The sequence below is a fragment of the Danio rerio genome, chromosome 16 (genome assembly GCF_049306965.1).
Source record: "Danio rerio strain Tuebingen ecotype United States chromosome 16, GRCz12tu, whole genome shotgun sequence".
Taxonomy (NCBI): Eukaryota; Metazoa; Chordata; class Actinopteri; order Cypriniformes; family Danionidae; genus Danio; species Danio rerio.
Window position 1 is genome coordinate 30,858,007 of NC_133191.1, and position 27,559 is coordinate 30,885,565.

General features: G+C 38.6%; 1 protein-coding gene and 2 long non-coding RNA genes across 3 annotated transcripts in view; all 3 read right to left on the reverse strand.

Moving 5' to 3' along the window:
* Positions 1–27,559, reverse strand: part of LOC141378207 (uncharacterized) — a 394,144-nt gene that overhangs the window by 140,086 nt on the left and 226,499 nt on the right. The window lies entirely within an intron of this gene.
* steap4 (STEAP family member 4) lies at positions 112–14,413 on the reverse strand. The gene is made up of 5 exons (NM_001017734.2): positions 14,129–14,413; positions 13,270–13,748; positions 5,430–5,957; positions 3,462–3,626; positions 112–2,604 (listed from the first exon to the last, which is right to left on the reverse strand). The coding sequence occupies exons 2-5, from the start codon at positions 13,723–13,725 to the stop codon at positions 2,335–2,337; spliced, it is 1,419 nt and encodes a 472-aa protein (NP_001017734.2). The 5' UTR covers positions 13,726–13,748; positions 14,129–14,413; the 3' UTR covers positions 112–2,334.
* On the reverse strand, positions 6,119–9,518 carry LOC141378211 (uncharacterized). Its single transcript, XR_012392151.1, has 2 exons — positions 8,042–9,518; positions 6,119–7,986 (listed from the first exon to the last, which is right to left on the reverse strand). It is a non-coding gene; the product is annotated as an uncharacterized lncRNA (long non-coding RNA).

Genomic DNA, 27,559 nt, shown 5'->3' on the forward strand with positions numbered 1-27,559 from the left:
CATGAAAAAATTGCTTTCATCTTGTTTTACCTGCCAGTAATGGCTTTCCAAACATTCATGCATATAAATTATGATACAAAATGTAAACCACATAGACATATCAGAGTGATATGCATTTAACTTTTTATTACAGTCTAATCTGAGTAATACAAAAATAAATCCAAAATCAGCAAATCTCCAACATTTCTCGATAAACACCCTCGCAAGGTTTTGTGCTCAAAATTACTGACGTTATTAGTTTTCTCAGCCTTGCCTTCACAGACTCGCTGAAATATTTGTGATAAAACGAGCCTTGCTATTTTGGTCTAAGCAAAAACTCTCCACAGCCGGCAATTCTTCATGAAAGCACTATAGAGAAGCAGCCGACCGCCAGTGTGATTGACAGCTCCTTTATACTTCACAACAGAGAGAAAGATGAGCTCTCCTGCAGACAGGAAAGCCCATACCCTGAAACAGATCAAGAAGTAAGTTGCTGCTCAGTTTTGGATCGATAATATCTAAAGGGAAAAGCCCACTGGGAGGCTCTTGAGAGGAAATAGCCCAGAGGAAGCAGGTAATAAAAAAGACAAGTACTTTACACAATACAGAAATGTGTGCTCTAATAAAACACCCACCACTGCTGCCTTTGAATCCTTTAAATGGCATAGATTATTTTGAACCATGAACCCCAGATATGTATTGATTATACTGCAATGTGTTATGAATCTACGGTTATAATATATACAGTATGCATTAGTAAGTGCCCTTTCTAATGTGTCCCCAGTGTAAAAGGGGGTAATATGTATGGGTAAAAGAGTAATGTGTAATCATGTGAGATGTGATCAGCAATGTGAAATGGAAGATCAGCTCTACGGTCGGTTAAGTGTAATTTAAAACTGCCGCTCAGCAATGAACTGAGGTGTGTTGAGAAGCCAAACTCTGTCTAGTTCTTCTCAGGCCTGCCAGACACTCAAACAGACATGTTCTGTCAGGTCTCAGTTAAGTCCAAGTCTGTCTTAAGTTTTTGTTTAAAAAGGAAAAAACCTTTTGTGTTAAGCAAGTTATTATCAATATCACATGATCATGATTGATGTTTCTTTTTCTGAAATAAAAAGTTGGATTTAAGTTACATTTTTTTTGTCCCATGAAATTAAAATAAAAAAATGAATTATTATACAAATTATACAGATTATCTTTAGATTTTAGTTAATATTAAGTTAATTCCGCCTAAAAGGATCAATGGTATTTTTAGTCCCCTCAGACTTCAGTTTCTCATCAAATCTTTTGCTTATGCTTCTCCATAGACGTATTTAAGCTCAACCACTTTTACTGGTAGAGCTGTTAAACAGTTAGACATTTTCTTTGAAAGGGGAGGGGCTACTCTATGTCCCACCCTCACTTCATGTTTAATCATTTCATGATTGATGTGGTTACATTTGACTTTTTTGGACTAGTTTGATTATAAATACTTAAATTAGCAGAGTTCATGTTATTCCAGCTATTTTTATGAATGAAACATTAGTGTTTTTCTTTTACTTGTTCTCCTCCTGATTTTTTCCTCTTTTTTTTAGTTAATAAGTTTTTCTGTGTAAATGATTTTGTGATTTTGTTCTACTGACGAAACACTGTAGCTTGCAGTAAAATATGTCACAGTCTGTCTCATACAGTATGCCCCTCACTCAATCATAATCAAGAACCAAGTCTAACTGTTATATAATTGTCTTCTAAAATAATTTTTCAACTCAGGAACTATTCATCTTTGATGAAAGTCTTTCTGATTATGTGTCTGATAGACTTCCTTCCTTCTTTAAATAACACTGGCACTCAAGGGAAATATTTCTCCTCAACTACAAAAATGTCTTTAAATTTCAGTTCAAGTCATGTCCCAAATCAAATGCTCAGTTAAGTCTCCATTCATCTCTGCACTTATGTTCGGCATTAATTTTCCCCTGTAATAGGCAACATTTTAAACTCAGCCAGTAATCAGCCTCAGAATGGAAATCTGTATATGCGTTATTGAATAATGAGCATCATTCAGCTTATGTGATTTTCTAGATTAAAATGAAGGCAAAACACTTTATAAAATATAGTTAGTCATCATTCAGATGGGGTGACAATTTAATTATCTAGTTATGTGGCGGTTGAAATAATAAGCGACTAACAGGAGCAGCAAGTGCATCAAAGCAGAGCTCATTAATATTTATGACCATTCCAAATACGGTCAAATGGCAGAATGTCATACCTAAATCTGTTTCTTTTTTTTACAATTACCTAAGCCATATGCCTAGTATTTAGATATCAGAGAACAATTCAAACATATTGTATCAGTGCATTCCATGGCATCTTTAAAAATGGCTATGCCATAAGCGGCTGGTTTGTCTTTCCATCTGTGCAGTTTGCTGAAGTTTTGCTCTGTCGTTCCCAGCCTTGACGGATACGGGTGACCTTGCGGTCCACACATGGGGTGATCAGGATTAGTTTCAGGATCAGAACCACACAGGGAACCACTAGAGACAACATATATGCAGGAGGCATCCACCACTTGTAAGGTTTTAGAAATTTATCCCAGCCATAGAGAAATGCGTGAGCAGTACAGAGCAGCACGGTGGTGTAACCCAGTTTAGACTGTAAAAGAAACAAAAGAATAATCATTTTACACTATAGAGGAAATAACAATAATTCGATCAAATACTATAGCTATTTGACAGAATTAATGGGCATATTATATTTTATGGTTATATTAAAAGGCAACACTGCATTTTCTAAAAACTACTATACAGTTGTTCTATATATAATCACATCATTGATTATTGAATACATACTAATTTAAATAGATACTTCACCCCCCTAACCAAAAAAAAAAAAAAAAAAATTCTGTTATTATTAACACAACCTCATGTCATTCTAAACATGTAAGACCTTTGTTTATCTTCAGATCATAAATGAATAATAATATTATGAAATCTATGAGCTCCATGACCCCACCACGGAAAGCAAGGGTCCTGAAACGGTCATCAAAACAGTTCATGTGTTATCAGTGCATCAGTGTTTCATTTGTAATTTTATGAAGCAGAAATAATGACTTCATTATGCTCTTCAGGATTATTTAATACTTTTGTGTACAAAATATTATTCTTGTAGCTTGATAAAATTAGTGTTAAACACATAGACTGTTTTGATGATGTTCTTTGGCAAGGCTCTTTTCTGTGCTTTGAACGTTTTAGGGTATTAGCTTCCAGGATCTCAGATTTAATCCAAAACTTTTTAATTATGAAGCTGAATAAGGGTCTTACAAGTTTGGTAGGGTGACTACCTTCGAGTGGGGGTTGAAAATCTTAATCTTTGGGTGAATGATCTCTTTAATATATTAGATATCTTTCAAATCTCAGCAAAGAAAGAAAACAACACTGGCCATATTACTTTCTACTTTCATGTTCTCCAATGAAACTGATGCATTTGAATGGTTATTGTCAATGCAATACCTGCACAAAACTGAACTCCTTCCAGTTTAGAGAGTTGCTCACAGATGGAAGGGATGTAATTCCTAACAGGACAAACAGCCCAAATCCAAGAATTCCCATGGAATAGTAGGAATCATGACGCCAGGCTGCTACATTGTCAAACTCGTAGGTTTTATTATCCTTTACCTGAAAAATAAGATATCAAGAACAACATATATATTTTTAATCACCGCACTCATTCAGTTGTTTTTGCACATGGGAACACAACATTTGCGCACATTTTTTAATACTGTTAATGTACTGTAGTAAACAGTGACATCAACCAGTATTTGCAACACACTTCACTTTCATAATAACATTATTTATTAGTAAACCCATGTATTTATTGTAATGTAATGTAATGTAATGTAATCAGTACTTAATTTGTGAATTGCGAAGTCCCGGAACGGATGGGGTAACGAATCCGGCATGCTACCTGAGGATGGAAAGGTGTCATGCAGCGGGGCGTTGGATGGCGGAGGGGTGTCGCAGACGAAGGACGAAAGTGAAGAGGTTTGTGGAGTCGCGGAAGAAAGTGAAAGTAAACATCGGACTGGAAAGGAGGGCGGTTGAGGAGAGGGATTGGTAAAATGAGGTGCCGGATCAAATTTCAGAGGTGCCAGATCCAGCGTGTTCCAGCACAAATTAAGCCCTGAATGTAATGTAAAGTGTATTTATATTTAGCACATTCATTGTGTATAGCCATACACCCAAAGCGCTTTACAATCATAAGGGGGGTCTCTCCACACAACCACCAGTGTGCAGCATCTACTGGGATGATGCTAAGGCAGCCACAGGACAACGGCGCCAGTGCGCTCACCACACACCAGCTATTGGTAGAGTGGAAAGAGAGTGATAGAGCCAATTGGGTGGATGGGAATGACTGGGAGGCTGAAGTGGCAACGGCCGATGGTGAAAATTAAGCCAGGACACTGAGGTTACACCCCTTCTCTTTACAAGAAGTGCACAAGAAGTGCCAAGACCTCGGTTAAGTGTCTCATCCGAAAGACGGCGCTCAATGACAGTTTAGTGTCCCCTTCACTATACTGGGGCATTAGAACTCACCCCGACCACAGGCTGAGTGCCCCCTGGTGGTCTCACTAACACCACTTCCAATTTTATTGGATCTTAAAAACATTTCTAAAGTAATGCAGATTATTACTATAAAAAAGATTGAAACTTTGAAACAATTAAACATAAAATGTGTAAGTGTAATTGTCACAATAATCCCAGGAAAATATGCATTAGGTGACCCTGAAATCAAAATCCTCATGGCACTCCAACCCAAATTTGTGGTTCATCTTTGGAACACAAACAAAGATGTCTGAAAAAGATCTGAAACATTTCTACAGAATCCCTCCATTCAAACTCTTAAATACCCAAAACTCTGACACTTTAAATATTTTGTAAAAATGTAAAAAAAAAATAAAAATAAATCCATATGAGTTTCATTTAATTTAAGTCTTCAGAGATTTATTTAATTAAAATATTTAACCACACCTGCTTGATGTAAAAGAACAAACTTCAATGTTTTTTGTGCTGCTTGACACGTGCATGCTGTAGACATTGTTCACTAATCAGTTACATGTGAATAAAAGTTTATAAAACATTTGTTTTCACAAAAAGTAAAATTTCAGTTCCGAAGTGTTGGATTAAACCACTTGACTATTGTGAATTATTAATTTAAAGTTTTTATTTTCAGTATTAAGACAGAAATGTCTTAAATTTGATAAAAAAAATTAACAAACGTTATGAACACTTTTTTTCATGGGTTCAGAACTACTTAATTAAATTATGGTAAATTTTTCATTTTGGGGTGATCAAAACCAAAAAAATTCAAATATGGGTTTGTTTGGATTAATATTTATTTTAAACAGCTTGGAGGTAAAAAAAACAAAAACATGTTCATTACAGAACAACTAAGCCTTAGAAATGTAAAAGACATCTTACCAGTGATATAGTGTAGACATTGATCCTGTAGCGCACATAGTATCTGATGGGTATCACAAAAGTGTAGAGAACATGCAGAAAAGCGAAGGCCAGAGCTAACAGGCCCAGCTGCTTCCTGCACAGCATCCAGCGATCTAACCAATCTGGGAAACGACGGTACTTGGTGCCATTATAAAGCTGCAGGAATCCTGCCAAAGCTCCCGGCAGGTAACAGAGGGCCAGCATCACCAGAGAGACAATGGGAAACACCTTGTTGGCCAGCGAGACCATAATGCGGAAAGTGATGTCTTTTCCGTTGGTAACTCGCTCATAGATGACATCTCTCGTGAGGACATAGAAGAAGATGAAAGCTGCTAAACCAATGGCGATGTAGAAAGGAAGCCTCCAGAGGGGGAAGAGTTGCAGGGGCAGATCTTCTAACCCAGCAGCTGCTCGGAGAGAGCCTTTATCCAGAGCAGTGAAACCCAGTCTTTGAGCAATGTCCACTACTTGCTGTTTGGCCTCAGCCTGGTCTCCGCAAATAAGGACCTAATCAAATGATGGGAAAAAAGAAAATAAACAATAACACCACTATACAGCATGCCATATGTTGTTGTGTAACAATAACAAATGCACACTGTACAAAAAATAAAAGAAAAGTAAAACAATTGACAGTTTGTTGATTTTGTGATATTTTTTCTTTTTCAAAAGTTAATGATGTCAGAATGTACCGGTATTTTGGAATGAATGTGTGAATGAGCTTTTTCAGAAAAATTCTGGAACGCCCTTGCATATGTGAACAGAGCTTTTTTGAATATATCGGTAAAGTTTTTCTGGTAATTTTCCGCATAATTACTGGTATCGATGTGTGAAAGGGCTTATGTTAATAAAATGAAATCAAATCAGTGGTTGCATATTAGATTTTTTTTCAAACTTTCTAAAGAAGTCAAACTTTAAGACCAGTTTTTAAATTATTACTCTCTCTAATATGCACTGGTATTTTATTACATCTTTCTGCTGCTCTGACTGAAAAAAAAAACAGTCCAAAAACACTTTTCTTGAGTTTACCTGAACAATCCCCTCTAACTGAAGACTTATATTGTTCTTGCAGACAATCACACATTGTTTGAGAGGTGGTGGTGCAAGATCATTAAATATTTTATACATTAAAAACACATCAGCATAAAATAAGAAATTGTCGAATGTTAATTTATGTTGTTCAATACAGTTACAGTAATGATAGCTCTTTAGCTTTTTTAGCAAAAACTTTTACAGTTTGTTTGTAGATAATATAAGATGGTTTTTATGTTGTAATGTACTTGTGTGACCACCTTCTAGCACAATAAGATAAATGAGAGAAAATCATTGTGTTCATAAAAAGTTTAGCAGCAGCCATAGGTAATTGATACCTGTTTTTTTTATAAATCCTCAGGCTTGCTTTAGCACTTTTGGAAACTTTCTTAATGTGTTTTTTTATTTAAATTATAGTCAATAATTAAACCTAAATATTTAAAATGATCAACTATATTTATTACATCTCTATTAACTAAAATATCTGAGCAATGCACCTCATTTTTATTTCATGTTTAAAAAAAAAAAAAACATGAATAACATAACCATTCTATAACTTTCTTGAGTTTAACAGTAAGTTGGTTAGCAGCTTGTTTTTGGGTTTTTGTGTGAGTGTATACTACTGTGTCATCTGCATACATTTGAACCTGAAATTCTGGACACACTGATGCAAATCATTCATGTACATTTGAAGAAATATTAACCCCCCTTTTTTCTACTTCTTTAAATATTTCCCAAATGATGCAGAGATCAAGATCTTGTAATGCTATTTGAAAGAGTAAATGAATGTAAAACACATATGAATCTTAAAATATGGGAAAGTGAACAATTGCCAATACAATATTAATATGAAGTGTCAAAGAACTATGCTACAGTATAAAATTTAATGTTGCACACTTCAACGTTAAATTTTTTAATGATAAACAACATGTATGCACGTTAATACAAGCTAATTTATTAAGAGAAATTAAAAAAACCTGCACTAATATTAGTGAAGTCCCATGAAATCTACACCAGCAATTACTTAATTAATAAATTTATTTTAGAACATGATTATCTATTACATCGTTATAAATAACATATCAAAATTCACACAAATATCATCATCTAAAAAGAAAACATAATTTAATGACAATTTTAAAGTGTATAAAAACCTGTCACATACCAGACGAAGAGCTCAGTGCTACGCATTGTCTCATTCAGTTAAGAACATCAGTCTAAAACCTAAACACCAAACAGGTAAATGTTCACTTTAAGACTAAAATGACATTGATGAATTAGAAGGCTTTGAAAGAACAGAGCAAATGGAAAGAGAAATCGCAAGTTCTTTTTGTGAAGCATACCGATCTTGTTCTGGTCATGGCATAAAGTGCAAAATTAGTTTAAAAGGTATATAATTTTCAAAACAGCTATGCACATATTGTTAGTTCATGATACAAAATGCATTAAGTAATATCAACAAATAGAGTGTTATTGTCTTACCACTCATGCAAAAAAAAAAAAAGATCTTCAAGTGGTTTGATTGTTTTTGACTCATTTTAACAAGTTGCCATTCTGCTGACCTACAAAGCCCTTTAAACAAAACGCTTCTTTAATAGTTTTCGACAACATTGAAATATCCTCTGGGAATTAAATTTAGTTCACATCAAAGTGCAGTCAGAGCACAAACAATAAAATATGTTGTCACAGTTGGCCTTTTGAAATAGAACAAGAAGTTATAATCAAAGTGGGAAATAATAACAAATAGACTGCTTGGCCGGGTGCGACTATTCATTTTTAGTGAGAAAAAAAACACAAACAGGTGTTAAAGAAAATACACACTAACACAGCGATAATAATAGTTTGCCAAAGCCCTGATTCCATCTGGCCAATTTCTCAACCACCAGATGCTGATGTGAATACGACTTTCTTACAAAAAGACTCTATCAAATAAGATGCTCACATCATCTTCGGGGCAATCCTCAGCTGTAACCGAGATTTATGCTTGTATAGACATGCACTAATGTCTCTTTTGAACTGTGACATGCGTCATCTAGCTGCCTTACAATAGAGGTAGCGTACAAAAAAAATATATGAAGTAGTTTTATGCCATTTGTCATGCCTGTTTTTTTGTTCATATTATAACAAGAAAAGCTCATTCAAACCCCAAAGCCTGCGTGTCTTTATTCAGGGCTGTTTTGGGAGACAGTCTGTTAAGCTTGATTCATTAAATTTTAAACATCTCTGTTCAAAACAGCTTTTTTATGTGCTTTGCCCCTTGTTGCTTCAATGATTAACATTTTGCAAGATTTAGAGACTGAGACATCTGGATAGTTTTTCCGTGTCTTAATCTTGTTTTTCCCTGACTAACTGAGCAACTTTTAATTGAGTCATTTGAACTAAAGGAAGCATGAAAAATGTTTCATGTATTAACTTGTTTAGACTTGTTTACAACACATGCTCGTTGGAAATAATTGACTTAACTTACCTATACAAAAAATGAAGAGGCCACTTAACAGTTATCCTTTTTTAAGTAGTACAATACAATTTTTTTGTTGTTGAGTGATTTAGTAAAACATTACTTTTTTTTGTTTTATTCAGTAATAGTGATGGCATTTATTCCAATAAAAAAAATAAAAATGTTGCCATTTAAAGAATTTCTTAGGCAGAAAAAAATGACAAAAATGTGTCTATAATACATACAATTCTGACCAATTACTAAGTGGCAATATTTTGCAATTTTTTATCTGGAATTCGAAACTATTTCTTTATCAGACCTATAGATTTTAACAAATGTTAAATTAAACTCAGACTCCACTATTGGTATAGTGTGTCCGTTGTCATATTGAGGTGATATAAAGACAATAAGTCTTTTTTTTAAAAATACCTGACATTAAAATAGGATCCAAATTATTTCCATTTTGAGGCCGACCGCAACGTGACGTAGAAGTGTTGTTTCCCTGCCCACTGAATTGATTGACATGTCTCCGTAGTAATGCGTATAATCAACAAGACAGGATGTTTGCAAAGCAACCAGGATTAAAAGACCGGTTTAGCTCGCGGTCCCACTTTATATTAAGTGTCCTTAACTACTATGTAATTGCATCAAAAAATAAATACAATGTACTTACTGTGTGCATAATGTATTTGAGAACACTTGTGGTGCACTTGAGTTGGGATAGAGGTTGGGTTATGGACAGGTTTGCTGGTATGGGTAGGTTTAAGGGTGGGTTAAGGTGTAAGGGATGGTCAACAGTGTATTTACAAATGTAATTACAGAAGTTAAATAGAGATGTAATTACATACAGGTATTTAATCAAGCATAAGTACACAGTAAATACATGTATTTACACAACAAGTACATTGTAACTATTAATTCCTGTGTAAGTACATATTAGTTAAGGCCACTTTATATTAAGTGGGACCTAGCTCGCTGTGATCATTTATCATTATCAAATGTGATCAAGAATGAGTTTATTTTAAAACAGGACATGTTGTAATAAAGACAGTAAAATCACTGTAATTTATCACCAAATCCACATGTCAGTACATTTATAAAAGTAGTGCCATCAATCCCAGTTTTTAAATGTTAAATCAGGTTTATTTTGTACATAAATATAACAGTTATTCATACAACAGTGGATAATGAGGTGTTTCCTGTCACATTTGCCGTGCTAAAACACATTTACCATGCAAATTTAAACACGTGCGCTGTGTGTGTGTTTGTTTGCGTGTGTGTACATGAACTTTGTAATGACATTGTGTGTGACTCATCATTGCAGAAAGGCTTGAATTAACTCCACATTAAATACATTAAATAATCATTGAGAAAGTTCTTACTGTAGTATTTCTGTCAAACTGTTCTGTTTTACTGAAGCAGTAGGAGATGGAGAGAGTCTAAAGGCTGATTTATACTTCTGCGTCAAGCGTACGTGTATGCTCCGGCGCAGCCTGTGCGTAGTCACATAGCCCTCGCTGTGGCTGTTGCTAAAGCTAACGTCTCAAAAAATGTAACTATACGTCAGAACGACACGTATAGTAAGCTCTGTGATTGGTCAGCTTGATGATGCTGACAAGTGTGGGTGGGACAAGAGCCACGCAAACCCAGCCATATCACCCTGCAGCCCAAAACCGGTTACTCACTGAAGCTAAGCAGGGCTGAGCTTGGTTAGTACCTGAATGGGAGACCACATGGGAAAACTAGGTTGCTGTTGGAACTGGTGTTAGAGAGGCCAGCAGGGGGCGCTCAATCTGCGTCTTTGTGAGTCCTAATGCCCCAGTAAAAGTGAAGGGGACACTAAACTGTCAGTAGGCGCCGTCTTTCGGATGAGACGTTAAACCGAGGTCCTGACTCTCTGTGGTCATTAAAAATCCCATGGCAACTTCTCGTAAAGAGTAGGGGTGTGACCCCGGTGTCTTGGCCAAAGTCCCTCAATTGGCCATTACCCATCATGGCCTCCTAATCATCCCCTTCCACCGAATTGGCTCTATCACTGTCTCTTCACTCCACCAATAGCTGGTGTGTGGTGAGCGCACTGGCGCCGTTGTCCTGTGGCTGCTGTCTCATCATCCAAGTGGATGCTGCACACTGGTGGTGGTGTGGAGAGACCCCTGTCATGACTGTGAAGCACTTTGGGTGTATGGCCATACACATAAAATGCACTATATAAATACACATTACATTACATTACATTACAAACCTGTTGTAGATAGTGTTTACAAGTGTCAAGTTCAGTAATGGAGACTTAGATGGAAATTTTTGTTTTGTGTTTATCTCATAATTAAGTTGTTGCACGTCTGCCGGTACTCGTCTCTGAATGAGTGGGTTTTAGCTACTTCTACATTAAGGTAGCGATCAGAAAAACCAGCTAACGTTTCAGAAGTGTTATTGCAGAGCAACACAAACAGCACGCAGTAGTACAAATGCACGACAACGTGCAAGGCATGTGCCGTAGGTCACACCAATCACTCAACGCAGAAGTATTTACCAGGCTTACCAGGCACATGGGAACAGTAGGTGGGGAGAACTAGCTCATTTGCATTAAAGGGCATACTTATACTATGTACAGATGCATTGAATCGGGCCAAAGCACGCTAGTTCCCCCTTCCGTCTCCCCCGACAGCCCGGACTCACATTACATTCGGGCCAGGGCACGATTACATTGATGCTGCGCTGTTCAGTAAGCACTCTCGGTCAGCAAAGTGGAGATTTCTTTAGTTATATCATTTAAGTTGTTTGATATGCAGTAACCCGCAGTCAAATATTTTGCCAAACAGCTCTGCCATTTTTGATGCTCATAAACAATCATTAAGTCCTCGTGCTGCAGGGATTAGGAGGTTTGCTGAAGGTGTGCAGCTGTCATGCAGTGAGGGGTTTGCGTCTTTAATAAACTGCGACAGTTTGCGATCACTGAACAGTAAGAATGATTAATAATTCCATATGAAACAGTCCCTAAAAGTCACGTCTCACTTTAAGTTTTGGGCGTAGGCACGTTTTGCACTCACACACAAACATACCGCACTAATGCCCAAGTGAACCACGCTTCGGCGCGCTCACACTTCTCAAACAATCCGGGAAATGGGCCTGGGCACGGTTCGGATAGCATAGTGTGAGTAGGCCCTAAGGCACAGGCAACAAAAACAGCTACAATGTGCTCAGAGCAGAAAATGCCAATATTCTAAAAGCTATAATAAATAATCTGATGGATGTTTTGAGCTAAAACTTTACAGAGACCTTCTGGAGACACAAAAGACTTATCTTAAATCTATAATAGAGGTAAAATAGGTTACCTTTAATACTGTGTTTTAATAGCTGTACATTTCACTGTAGTTTGTTTCCAGGTGAAACAACCGTTAAAAAAAAATAAATCTTGAATTTCCTTTCCCACAAATCATGATTACAGGCAGATTGTCTTTGAAAAAACTTATTTTTGCTGTTCCTTGCACAATACTGTGAGGAAAAAAAAAAAAAAAACTTATACCATTATTTGTAACACATTTTATGATTTGCATCATCTATCTCCATATGGTGTTTCTGCTCATTTAAACTTGCTTGGCAGCTGTTTTATTGCAGTTACTTTTGTTGAAGTGAAAGCTCACCCAAAAAATACAAATCTGCTGTAACCATAAAGATCTACAGTAAGTGACTATTTTTTTATTTTTTAACAAAAAGTTAAAGATAAATAAATCATGTTCCTAGGCAATGGCGTGATTTTGGTTTGAACATTGAGGGCTTGAAGTGCAATTGTTCTACATTCATTTTCCTTTGGCTAAGTCCCTTATTTATCAGGGGTCACCACAGTGAATGGAACCGCCAACTATTCCGGCATATATTTTATGAAGCAAACGCCTTTCCAGCCACAACCCAGTATTGAAAAACACTCACTCTCGCATTCACACACACATACTCATACACTTTAGATACATTTTAGTTTACCCAATTCACCTACACTGTGGTGGGAACCGGAGCACCTAGAGGAAACCTACACAAACACAGGGAGAACAAGCAAACTCCAAACAGTCCCTCAAACATTGCTCCTGGTCCTTGGTGATTCATAAAATGCAAGTGATTGGATTTGAGCAGTTTACGGTCAGATAAAACAAACTTAATTCAAAAAAGATATAGCACCTCTTGTGGTCATGCCATCTAATAAGTACAGTAAAATTCAACCTGAAGCAATGTGCTTCATGTTTTGCATTAATGGATTTCCATTAATCCTGTGTTGTTTGTTTGCATTTATCTTTCCTTGAGACTCAAGGCTTGAGTGTAAGTGTATCTATAAGACCTGTTTGTTTATGTGTGTTTGTTTACCTGTCTGTTGGCATCCAGTCCTCCAGACTGTAGAGCCCAGGCAGAGATAGTGTTGAAGGCTTTGACTATGGTGGCCCCTGGAACCAGCCTGCTCAGGTATTCTGCATTAGATTCAGCGTAAAGCCCCGTTTTGATATTATTGCTGACATCTACCAGCACCTTTCCCTCAAGATCTGATGCCAGATGAGTCAAAAATCCATAGTGCTCCCTCTGCACCGCCACGAAAATCACACTTGCTTCACAAGCCGCAGCAGCATGAGCCATGACTTTTGAGCCTTTCGGCAGCAACAGAGAGTTTTTAGGGTCCCGGGATCCATATACAACACTGTACCCAGACTGGAGCAAACGGAGCCCCAGTGAGCGTCCAAAATCACCCGTTCCAAAAATACACACCGTGGTCTCCTGTTTGTGCAGTTTTTCATGCAAGTTCATCATTGCAACAGAGTCTGAATTCATTTCTTAAAAAATAATGGAAGGCACTGTAGGGGAAATAAGGTTCAATTAAATACTCAAGTAACGGCTATTACAAAGAAACACCAATTACACTTTTCATTGCAGATCTGGTACAATGGCTGTGACTGTAGATGATATTTCTGCTTGACTGATTTAAATGCTTGTTTTTTTTTTGGGATAAGCACAGAAGTAATCAGATTTAATTATGGTGTGCCCACAGTACATTTGAGTGCTCCGTTTAATTTATGGTTTATTTTGCCCCTTTACATAAGCACTGTACATAGGTTGACACTGTATATTGCAAAATATGCCAATTAAAAGGACTGAACTAAACTTAAATCTTTGAAGCAGCTTTTCGAATAGTGAATTTGATTGCAATAAATAGAAAGAACCAACAAATACTTACAGATAAAAAGGCAAAGGATTTATTTTCAGGAATTTGTGCACCACTCTCTGGAGAATCCACAGAAATTGGATCCTGAATGTCTATTAATGTGATTTTATTGCAGGATCTCTTATTCCTCGGTGCCAGTAACTGCCGTCATATCCCCAGAAGCCGTTTAGCAATGCGGTGTGATCATCAAAACCGTCTTTACACTTCTTTACTCCTTCCTCTTTTATCCACTGGCATTTCTATGCAGGACTGAAGTGGTTTCTCTGCTGTATGGCTCTGTTTATATGCACATGTGTGTGAGAGGCATTCATTTATGAGCCTCTGACCTGCCCACAGCTCAGTGGGGGTTTAGATTTAGAAAGAGAGAGAGAGAGAGCGAGCGAGCGAGAGAGAGAGAGAGAGAGAGAGGGGGGGGGTTGTTTTGGTAATGGATAAAGTCCAATGTGGAAATTCCAGGGCAAATGTAACACTGTGTGTGTGTTGAAAGGCAAAAAATGTTTGCTTGGATTTTCCTCCTGTGTGTTTTGAGGCCAAGGCCTGCCTGGAAGTAAGTTGCTCAACAGCGGGAAAAACACCGACTATCTGCCCAAATATCTCAACGCTTCAGAAAGAGTGCTGATTTGCTCCATATCAAAATAAAAAAAGCATTGCTACTGTTTGTTTATTCACTAAAAGAACTTTCCATAAACACAGTGAAATTCTTTATTTCTATGCTCCATAACAGATCACAGGCTAAAAAACAATTTAGCCAAAAATGAAAATAACCCCATAATTTACTCACCCCTAAGTTATCCTCAGTGTATATGACTTTTTTTCATCAAACGAAGCCAGTCTATTCATCCACGATGAATTTCACATATTATTCTGGCTCTTCAATGCTGTGTAATGGTGATGTATACTGGCTTTTATTTTGAAGCTTCCTAAAATGCATAAATCAGTCATCAAACTATCTTATAAATGCACCACCAGGGGCAGGCACGTGCACACATAGGGCTCAACCTGTGCAGTGCACATGCCCTTTTTAGTCTTGGATAGAAAGTGCCCTTCCAAAATAATCAAAAGTGCCCCCGCCCCCCTTCGGGCGCACCACAACACCGCTCTTGAGTACGCGAGCGATAACACCGCTCTTCAGTACGCGCGCATCCACTCTGCAGATCTGCACCAATCCCCCCCCCCCCGGTGTTCCAAAAATGTATCCTCACATGCCCTTTGGACGGTCTGACCAGGGGGTTAACACATGTCATATTTTACCATTATAAACTACAATAACTTGACTTCCGGCATGATGTATGATGCATAAAAATTAAAACTACTCTGACTGTGTTGGCTTCAGGGTGAGTAAATTATGGGGAATTTTTCATTTTGGGTATTTTCACACTTGAAGTTGTTAACAATGGGTCATTCTAAAACCCCTGCTCAGCCACATTCTAAAAAAAGCATTAATACTGTGTCAAATTTTAAATAAATAAACAAAAGAAAAAAATAGGCAAAGAACACAGAAAAAAGACTTTTAAGGTAAGAATAAATTGGTTGCATTTTTATGTCCCTGTTTGACATTTAGACAGCGCGGTGGTGCAGTGAGTAGTGCTTTCCCCAGTTGGTATTTCTGTGTGGAGTTTGCATGTTCTTTCTGTGTTGGCGTAGGTTTCCTCTAGGTACTCCGGTTTCCCCACAGGCCAAAGACATGCGCTATAGGTGAATTGGGTAAGCAAAATTGTCCATAGTGTATGTGTGTGAATGATAGTGTATGGGTGTTGGGTTGCGGGATAAGTTGGCGGTTCATTCAGCTGTGGCAACCCCAGATTAATAAAGGGACTAAGCTGAAAAGAAAATAAATGAATGAATGTTTGATATTTAGGGTGGCATGATGGCTCAGTTGTTAGCACTGTTGCCTCACAGCAAGAAGGTTGCTGGTTCAATTTCCAGCTGGGCCAGTTGGCGTTTCTGTGCGGAGTTTGCGTGGCTTCTCATTTTGTGTGGGTTTCCCCACAAATTGGCCACAAATATTGTGAATATGAGAGCGTTTGTTTCCCAGTATGCGGTCAGCCAAAATAGCTGGCGGTTCATTCCACTGTGGCGACACCTGATAAATAATAGACTCAAGGCTGATTTATACATCTGCGTCAAGTGCACGTATATGCTCCAGCACAGCCTTTGCGTGGTCGCATAGCCCTCGCCTTGGCTGATACAGATGCACACCTCTCAAAAAAAATTAACTACATGCCGCAATGACGCCTAGCGCAAGCTTTGTGATTGGTCGGTTTGGTAGTAAACCTGTTGGAGTGAGTGTTTACTAGTGTCGAGTCCTGTGAACTAGTTCTAAACGGAAACTGTAATTTCAAGAGTTCAAACATAGCTGATGATTGATTATAAGCAAGTTTGACATGCTGTCCTTGAGCCCTGGAATCCCTCCCGGGGAGCCTTGAGCTCAGGTAGATCTCCCTTATCCTTAACTCCCTTATTAGATGACTAAAAAATGAATGCTATGAAGAGATATGCTGCATGATGAGAGATTGACTGTAGTGCTAAATTTAGATTGATCAATTCACTTGTGCATGTTTTTGGAAAGTGGGAGGAAACCGGAGAACCCGGAGAAAACCCGCGCGAGCACGTGAAGAACTTCGCACAGAAACGACCACCGACCTGTTAAAGGACTAGAACATGTGAAGTTCTTGCTGTTGGCCAACAGAGCTATCCACTGGGCCACCGTGTCGCCCTATGGATTGAAAGGTGAAGAGGTAGGGGTAGAAGGAGTGATTCTTCAAATCGAAAATGCCTGTAGTGAAAAAAAAACCATGGCTCTTTACAGTAGGTTAGGAATGGCCTGATTGGTGGATCATACATGCTAATGCAGAACCAGCCATGTTCAATCATAATCACGTGAGCCTCTCAAAATAAGTTTATGAATAAACTTCACTTTGTGTTAACCTTGTGATTAATGTTGTGCAGGTCCCCCGGTTATCGCCTTTTAATGAGCGAGTTTTAGCTACTGTTTATATACAATGCAGTAATTGTTTACATAACTTAAAAAGATAGTCGATGCCAATAGCCTAGTGGGTAAGCATCGAGGTGCTCATGGCGACCCAAGTTGAATTCCTAGGTCGAGGTCCTTTCTTGATCCTTCCCCTATCTCTACTCCCACACTTTCCTGTCTGCAAATCCCCACTGTCTCATCACAATAAAGATGAAAACCCCTAAAAAATAATAACAGTAAAGGTAAGCGGACATCTACACTGTCTGTTAAAATATTTTATAAATATATTTTATAATAAATAAATAAACAAACAGAAAACACTAGTAATCGAACGACAGGATCTTTTCATACATTAAAGGCAAGAACTGCAAGAACTTTATTCTTCACTCCAATTTTTACATTTTGTATCAGTGCTTGACATTTTCTTCAAAAACTGTGAAAACACGTTGTTCAATGTTTTAGTGATGCTCTTTCTGAAACACTGTTTTGTAAAACTTTGAAACTTTTACAAATGTATGTTTGAAGCAATGGCTTACAGTTTGTATCAAGCTGACAAAGTCAAAGGATTTCAGAAAGTTCAAAATGTCACAACTGTTTTGAAATATTTAGACATTTCAGTGGTTCACCATCTTCGACAGAATCACAGGAGCTTGTCTGATTCTGTAAAAAGCTTTTTTTGTTGCTTAATTAGATTCATAAGGTCAGAAAGAAAATAGTATTTCTGTGAATACAGTATAAATGTTATACATAAATATACATATAAACAAACACCATAAAACCACACACTAGTTCAACCCAATCAGGAAAACAATTATACACTGAATAAGCATAGATAATAAGATAAAATATCACATGCATAGGGCGGAATGGTGACTCAATGATTAGCACTGTTGCCTCACAGCAAGAATGTTACTGGTTTGAATCCTGGCTGGGCCATTTGGCATTCATATGTGGAGTTTTGTCAGATGCATTCTCATCCAAGTTGTTTATGAAAATAAAAGCTTTGAATATTTTTCCAAACACATTTAGCTAATACATGTCAGTCAGATAATGTTTCTATGTTCCTTCTTAATGCCAACTGTAGGAGTATGTGCCACTTTTGCTTGCATATTAAAGATAGATGATATACTTCACGTAGTTAAAGAACAAATATAAGTATGTATATATGCCATGTTAGTTTAAATGCAGGCACATTTATTTTGTGTTTATATATATGTCATAATTCTGATAGATTATGATATGTGTATTACCATTTCTAGCCAATATAGGTTGTGTCTGTGTATAAATCAAGACGCAAGTTTAATTTTTTGTTACTTATTGTTCAGGGCAGGGACGCTTGCCGGTTTATAACCTAGCAATTGTTTAATTAGACGAGAAAGAATGACAAAGTTTGACAGACTAGTGTAACGCCAGTACTTAGGCTGTCTAGTTTGTGGACGAACATTGTGTATGTTTATGCAATAAAAGTTCAACAGTGGCTCGAGTATCCATCATACTTGCCCTGAAACCCTTCCAGTGGGGAGATTATTAAGGTACAGTGAGTAACTTGATAAAAACTGGACACCAACTGTGGAAAGAATTATGGATAAAATGCTTATGATAAACCAATGTTTGTTTAACTTCAAGCTCTGCTTCAGTTGCTTGACGCGTGTGCATGTGAAGCAGCTGGTGAGCACCAGCACATGCGAAAGTGCTCCTCCATTTATTTTCATCAAAGTTGTTCACAATATCCATCCACAGAATTTGTAATGTCGTCAAATCTGTAAACATTTAGCATTTTACGGTTCACGTTTCTGCCTTTGGATGTCTCTAGGACAAAGCAGCTGCATGAATGCTAAAGCTTAAAATAAAAGTGAAACCTTCAACAAAAGCCCAACCCCTTCTATGTTTACAAATGCAAGCATGGCCGCTTAGAGGTAATTTCTGGTTAAGGATGTCAGAATTTACCGGTATTTTGTAATGAATTTTTGTAATGTAATTTTCCTGAAAAATTCCGGAACGTCCTTACCTGTGTGAACAGAGCTTTTTTGAATTTACTGATGAAGACATTTAGTTAATTTTCCATTATTTACCAGTACCACTGTGTGAAAGGGGCTATTTAAAATGTGGGGTTTTTGCATGCACAAATGAACCCTGTAGTCTCCATAGATTACTTTCTTCAGAGCCACATCTCTTAACATTTTTAGTTTTTCGCAGAGATAATCTTAGTGCCATTTTGAATCTGCCACTTTGCTGACACACAGGCATTTGTAGCTCTGTCCTTTTTAAAAAAGCTAAATTTGGATTCAAACTTAAAATGGACAGTTTCAAAGAGTTATATATATATATTTAAGAGTTACTATATTTTGAGCTGAAACTTCAAATACACACTTGTAAAAATGGGTAAAATAGGTCCCCTTTAAAAGCAAACCAATGTGAAACTGGCCCCTCAAAAAATCGTAATGATTCATCCACCACATTTACCACACATTGCATCATCACCTCCACCCATCTGCGAAACCCATCATCCACCAGCAGTAAGCACATGGAAATTATTTATAATCACTTTAATAGATCAACAGACCACATGCTACCTTACTAGGGTTAAGACTCGAGGGGCGCAGTCACGGCATGAGTCCTGCATGATCAGCAATATATCACATAACTCCTCATTACTCCTGCTCCACTGGCTGAGAGCTGAAAGACTGAACTCTTTGTCATTTATAATCATAACTGCATATGCCTACCTGCAGTCTGGGCCACCCTCAGCGTGCTTCAACATGTGTGTGTCTGTGTGTGGGTTGTGTTACACTAGCATGGAAAATGAAATCCAGATTGTTTTCCAAAGGATGTTTTGAGTGTAATGTCCCAGATCTAGATAAACATACATGATTTAGGTGTGCATGGTCTCAGACGTATAGATGTTTTAGCATAGATTTCAAAGTTGTGAACATTTGAGAACATAATGTTCATAATCATTTCCAACAGCCTTTTCTTTTTTTTTTGCTTTAATTAATTATATTATTTACAAAATAGTGATAATCTTGGCAGTTAATTCCACTCACAACCTCTGAAATAAAGACTAAGCCAAAGGAAAATAAATATATGAATGAATGAATGAATGAATGAATGAATGAATGAATCTTGTCAGGATGACAAGTATATTAATAAATGTCCAACTTGGAATTATAAGTGTATCTGACATTTTCTTAATACTAATCTTTTACAAACTCTCATTCTGTGACAGTTTATTTATGTTTTGTCTTTAGAAAGATCCCCTCTTTATCCCCATATAATTTTTGCTATATAGAATGCAAAATCTTTAAAGCTCAATATCTCGAAACCCCTCAGAATGCAGAACATTTTTAATAATAAAATAATAGATAATTGAACTTGAAACAAATCAAAAACTAATTAAAAAAATATGTCTGCATTGTAAAAATATGTAATGTATAAACATATTTGCCAGGTGAAATTTCAGGTAAATTGTTTTTCTGTCTTATTATATTTTGAAATAATTAGAATTATTATTCAAACTTTCTAATAGTTCACCCAGGAGGCATTTTCTAGACAAGTAAAAAAAATTATGTTTTATTTTCAGTAATAATTCAAATTTAATTGACTTTTTCCTTAAAACTATCTAACTAATCAGACAGTGGGTGAATAAAATAATCTTTTCTTCAGTTTGAAATAAGTGTATTTTACTTACCCCACTGGCAGATTATGTATTTTCTTTTTTTAGGGAAAAATTCACTTAATTGACTCGTTAACTCGTTAATGAAAACAAAACAGTATTTTTACTGGTCTAGACAATGCTCCTTAATTAAAGATGTTTATATATTCATTCATTCATTTTCTTGTCAGCTTAGTCCCTTTATTAATCCGGGGTCGCCACAGCGGAATGAACCACCAACTTATCCAGCAAGTTTTTACGCAGCGGATGCCCTTCCAGCCACAACCCATTTCTGGGAAACATCCACACACACATTCACACACACACTCATGCACTATGGACAATTTAGCCTTCCCAATTCACCTGTACCACATATCTTTGGACTGTGGGGGAAACCGGAGCACCCGGAGGAAACACTCGCGAAGGCAGAGAAAACATGCAAACTCCACACAGAAACGCCAATTGAGCCGAGGCTCGAACCAGCGACCCAGTGACCTTGCTGTAAGGCAACTGCGCCACTGCTTCGCCCTGTTTTATATATTTGTACTAGAAATAAGACAAAAACTACAACATAAACATATTATAGGTTGACCAGACATGACATTGTTTTTAAGGTTATATTTCAGCTCTGTTTTTATCATATTCCAATTTGGTCACGCTTTATTTTGATGGTGCATTTGTCAAATTTAAATAACATTACATCTCCATCCCAACTGTAACATCTCTGACCTCTGTGGTTCCCCCCGATCGCCACCAGAGGTCATAATCACCGGACTACTAATTCAGTTTCACTACATATCCCAGCATCCCTTCCGTTTGATTACCCTGCCAGCTGAAAGCCATCCCATTGACTATTTATACTTTCTCTCCGCTACTACTCTTTGCGAAGTCTTGTTTTGCCCTGCATACAATTCTGAGTGTTTTCTCTGTTAGGGATCTGATTCTGTGTTTTGACCCCGGACTGTTTTCCCGTTTCTATGATTGTTGATGCCGCCTGCCTTCTGTGACCCTCTGCTCAGTTTAACGGAACATTCTCTCTGCTGTATGCCGCCTGTCTCGACCAATCGCCTGCCCACGGACTCTGGGTTAAATTTCTCCTTCGCCATTCTTGTTTGTTGTTATCTGATCCTGCCTGTACGACCATTCTATTGTGATTCAATAAAGCTGCAAATGGATCCTCAATCTCCCGACACCCCTTTACAGAAGACTTCGCCAAACATTGATCCAACAGCTGATTACCAACTTTCGTCGGAGGTATCTTCACAAGCTAACGTATTAGCAACACATCAACAACAGCTGGCCCGGCTCACCTCGCTCACAGACGAATTGGTGAAAGCCATGCAAAACATTCAAGTAACTGATATAAATCCTGTTGCTCCAGTCTCTGCCTCACTACCCACATCAACACCAGGAAATCCTTTTATGGCAAGCCCGCGTCTAGCTTACCCAGAGAAGTTTGACGGCACTCCGGGTAAATGTAAAGGCTTCCTCCTTCAATGCTCTCTGTTTATCGCCCAGCAGCCTTCACTATACCCCACGGAAAACGGTCAAATCGCCTTCGTCTGCTCACTGCTCACAGGAAAAGCCCTAGAATGGGCTACAGCCGTCTGGGATATAAATCGTCCAGTATTTCCCAGTTATAAAAGTTTCACGGACCGACTCAAGGAAGTGTTTGATATTCCCAAAGCAGGAGAGGAAGTGGGTGAGCAAATTCTAAAATTACGTCAAGGAAAATCTACGGCTGCTGATTTTTCCATTAAATTTCGCACTTTAGCAGCTCAATCTAAATGGCCTGATGCACCTCTCAAACTGCATTTTCGCAGAGCATTAAATCCTGAGTTACAAACGGAGCTCGCTTGTAGAGATGAGAGCAAAACACTGGAGGAGCTTATTAATCTCATCATACGGCTTGACAATCTCATGCGCTCACATAGATCACACCTTAGGGAAAATGTATCTCTGTACCAGTCTTCAGAAACCTCAGAGCCTGAAGCTAATTTTAACAATTTATGCCTGTATTGTGGAGAGAATGGTCATTTGAAGTTTAGCTGTCCTGTTAAACCCCAAGCTCCGCCCACTCCAACGGTAAGCACTTATTTCCAGTTCCCTAAAAAAGTTTGCTTGCCTGTGCAAATATCTTTTACCAACCATGTCATTAATACATCAGCATTTATTGATTCAGGTTTAGCTGGTAACTTCATTGACCTAGTATTTGCTAAAAAACATAACATTCCCCTCATGCCTTGTGTATCTGTGTTGACAGTGACGGCGCTAGATGGCAGACCATTAGGTAATGGTCAAGTTGAAGCCATAACCTGAAGAAATAACCTTCTCAACTGGAGCCCTACACACTGAAAAAATGCACTTGTTTGCCATTCAAACCCCTGATAATCCCATTATTCTCAGACTCCCATGGCTCCAGAAACATGAGCCAACAATTTCCTGGTCAAATGCTCAAGTCATTCAGTGGTCAGATACATGTTTCAAAACTTGCATCAATGTACCTAAACCACAGAAAATTCAAGCAGCATCAGTTGATGTAATTCCTTCTGACAGCAACATTATCCCTCCTGAATACTCTGATCTCCTCGAAGCATTCAGCAAAACCAGAGCCTCTCAACTTCCTCCTCATTGGTCATATGATTGTGCCATTGATTTAATTCCAGGAACTGTTCCACCCAAGGGCAGAGTTTTTCCCCTCTCACAATGTGAGACAGAAGCTATGAAGTCTTATATCGAAGAGGAATTATCAAAAGGCTTTATAGTCCCGTCAACCTCCCCAGCCTCTGCAGGCTTCTTTTTCGTAAAGAAGAAAGATGGTTCACTTCGACCGAGTATCGATTATAGTGGCCTGAACGAAGTAACTGTGAAATTTCCATATCCACTCCCTCTAGTGCCTTCAGCTCTGGAACAGCTCCGTACTGCAAAAGTATTTACTAAATTAGATCTTTGCAGTGCGCATAACCTCATTCATATTCGTAGCGGCGACGAATGGATAACCGCCTTTTCCACAACCACTGGTCACTATGCCTACAGGGGAATGCCCTTCGGATTAACCAACAGTCCCTCTGTGTTTCAAGCGTTCATCAATGATGTTTTCCGTGACATGCTTGGAAGATGGGTCATCGTTTATATGGACGATATCCTGGTCTATTCTAATTCCCTGGAGTCACATGTCAAACACGTCAGGTCAGTGCTCCAACGTCTAATTGCACATCAGTTATATGCTAAACCTGAAAAATGTGAGTTTGACCAAACATCCATTGCCTTTCTTGGTTATGTAATTGGTGCTGATGGAGTCACAATGGATGATACCAAAGTTCAGACAGTCTGCAAATGGCCTAGACCTACTACTGTTAAAGAAATGCAGAGATTTCTAGGGTTTGCCAACTTCTACAGAAGATTTATCCGAAACTTCAGCACTATTGCAGCTCCGTTTACTTCCATGACTAAGGGGACTAGACGACACCTTATCTGGTCACAGGAAGCAGAAAGTGCATTCTCCGACCTTAAACAAAGATTCTCTTCAGCTCCTATGCTACGACACCCAGATCCTGACCGTGAGTTTATTGCAGAAGTTGATGCATCCAACACAGGTATCTGGGCAGTTCTCTCACACTGTCATGGCAATCCAGCTAAATTATACATGCCTGTGCATTTTTCTCTAGAAAACTCAACTCCGCTGAACAAAATTACGATGTGGGCAACCGTGAACTACTCTCAATGAAGGCAGCTTTTGAAGAATGGTGACACTGGCTAGAGGGGGCTAAAGTTCCCTTTACTGTACTCACTGACCACCAAAATCTGGAATATCTGCGTTCAGCTAAACGATTAAATCACCGCCAAGCTCGGTGGGCTCTTTTCTTTACACGCTTTAACTTTGTTGTTACTTACCGACCTGGATCAAAGAACACAAAAGCTGATGCTTTATCCCGCCAATTTGAGACTGAATTACAACCTATTCCCTCTGAACCCATTCTTCACCCAACCATTGTTGTGGCACCCATACAGTGGGACATCCAAACTGAGATTCGGGAGGGACTACTTAATGATCCCACTCCTATTGAGTGTCCTCCAGACAAACTCTATGCACCAACCAACCTACGAGACCGTGTCCTTCAACTAACCCATAACCTTCCCAGCACCGGCAATCCTGGTATCAACGCCACACTCGAAATCATTTCAAACAAATACTGGTGGTCATCTCTACGCTCTACGCTGTAATCAAATACGTAAAGAATTGTGAAGTCTGCAATGTTTCTAAACCCTCAAAACAATTACCAGCTGGTCTGCTGCAACCACTACCTATCCCACAGAGACCTTGGTCACACATTGCGATTGATTTTATTACTGACTTGCCTGTCTCCAGGGGTAACACTACTATCCTCACAGTAATTGATCGTTTCTCCAAGGGATGTCGACTCATCCCATTACCTAAACTACCCACAGCTCTTGAAACTGCTGAAGCACTCTGTCACTATGTTTTCAGATTTTATGGCATACCGGATGACATTGTTTCTGACCGTGGTCCCCAGTTCACTTCTCGTCTGTGGTCTGAATTTTTCAAAGCCCTCAATGTGAATGTAAGCTTAACTTCTGTATACCATCCTGAATCCAACGGGCAAACTGAGAGACTGAACCAGGAAATTAATCGCTTTCTCCGATCATACTGTCATAGAAATCAGGATGAATGAAGTAAGTTTTTGTTTTGGGCTGAATATGCACAGAATTCTCTTAGAAAACAATCCACAGGACTCACACCTTTCCAATGCATCCTAGGCTTTCCACCAGAGATCTTCGTCTACGACTACCCTGTGCCAAGCTCAGCCCTAGGTACGTAGGTCCTTTCAAAATTATTAGACAAATTTCTCCAGTTTCTTATCGCTTACATTTACCTGCTCAATATCGTATCTCACCCACTTTCCATGTTTCTCTGCTCAAGGCCTCTGGTGCTCCGAGAGGGGAGGATGACCTAGACGAGGATCGGTTACAGAGACCTACCCCCCTCATCATCGATGGAGAAGAGGCATATCAGGTTCAGGAGATCCTGGACTCACGGCGTCGGGGTGGTACTCTTCAGTACCTAATTGACTGGATGGGTTATGGACCTGAGGAGAGATCTTGGGTAAATGCTAAAGACATTCTTGACCCTCTCTCACCATCGACTTCCACAGATCCCATCCCAATAAACCAGCTCCACCCTCCCGTGGGAGACCCCGACGTTCCGTGACTGCTCACGTCAGGAGCCGCTCGCAGGGGGAGGGCTCTGTAACATCTCTGACCTCTGTGGTTCCCCCCGATCACCACCAGAGGTCATCATCACCGGACTACTAATTTAGTTTCACTACATATCCCAGCATCCCTTCCGTTTGATTACCCTGCCAGCTGAAAGCCATCCCATTGACTATTTATACTCCCTCTCCGCTACTACTCTTTGCGAAGTCTTGTTTTGCCCTGCATACAATTCTGAGTGTTTTCTCTGTTAGTGATCTGATTCTGTGTTTTGACCCCGGACTGTTTTCCCGTTTCTATGATTGTTGATGCCGCCTGCCTTCTGTGACCCTCTGCTCAGTTTAACGGAACATTCTCTCTGCTGTATGCCGCCTGTCTCGACCAATCGCCTGCCCACGGACTCTGGGTTAAATTTCTCCTTCGCCATTCTTGTTTGTTGTTATCTGATCCTGCCTGTACGAACATTCTATTGTGATTCAATAAAGCTTCAAACGGATCCTCAATCTCCCGACGCTCCTTTACACCAACTAATTCTCGTTAGTTCATAAGTCGACTGTAATGGTAGGAGTTAGGGTTAGTGTAAGTCGACATGTACTTGCAAAGTTTCTAATGGTCAGTTGAATGTTTGTATCAACAGATATTAAGCAGACAGTCTACTAATACTCAAATGGACCACCAAAATAAAGTGTTACCTTAAACTTTATTTTAAATGATTAAATATAGTATTACTTAAAAAAAAAGTTTTGTCTTATTTTTCTTTTTAAATGCTGAGCACTATAGTCATCCTCTTTTGCAAAATAGCCATACCAATTTTAGCCATTCAGGTCATAGTCAATTTTTAAATTACTATCTAGTCACATTTTCATTTCAATTAAGGAAGAACGTAAGGCAGGACCAATTTGCACAATCTGGGCTACAGACTTTTTGCTGTTTAATGGCATTAAATATTTTCTTTGTTGTAAAGAACAGTCCCTTTATTAATCTGGGGTCGCCACAGAATGAATCACCAACTTATCCGGCACATGTTTAACGCAGCGGATGCCCTTCCAGCTGCAACCCATCTCTGGGAAACATACACACTCATTCACGTTCTTACACTACGAACAATTTAGCTTGCCCAATTCACCTGCATGTCTTTGGACTGTGAGGGAAACCTAAGTACCTGAAGGAAACCCACGCGAACGCAGGGAGAACATGCAAACTCCACACAGAAACGCCAACTGACCCAGCCAAGACTCAAACCAGTTACCTTTTTGCTGTGAGGTGACAGCACTACCTACTGCACCACTGCGTCACCTGTTCTAAAGACCATACTTAATAATAATCTATTTTGGGAGCATGTGAAGCTTTGTGCCAGGCTACTTATTAAAAGTTGTTTCAAAGCTGTCCATTCTTGTGGCCAAAATAAGCAAGGAATCAAGGGTACTTTTTTGTCCTTGTAGTCGACGTCTCAAAAAAAAAAAAAAAAAAAATAGTACCCTATGGACCTATTGTGAAACTTTTAGGTTGTGTAAAAACACATTGTCCCTCTGTGGTACCTTGTTTATAAAAAAAAAAATATTGTCAGCAGTGCATTGGAAGTTAA

What these genes read in the sequence shown, in the direction of transcription:
- steap4 (NM_001017734.2), bottom strand. Translation starts at nt 13,725, where the DNA reads ATGAATTCAGACTCTGTTGCAATGATGAACTTGCATGAAAAACTGCAC. An exon ending in GACTGGATGCCAACAGACAG is followed by an intron (nt 5,958 to 13,269) that starts GTAAACAAACAC and finishes TCATTTGATTAG; the next exon opens with GTCCTTATTTGCGGAGACCA. An exon ending in ATGTCTACACTATATCACTG is followed by an intron (nt 3,627 to 5,429) that starts GTAAGATGTCTT and finishes CTTATTTTTCAG; the next exon opens with GTAAAGGATAATAAAACCTA.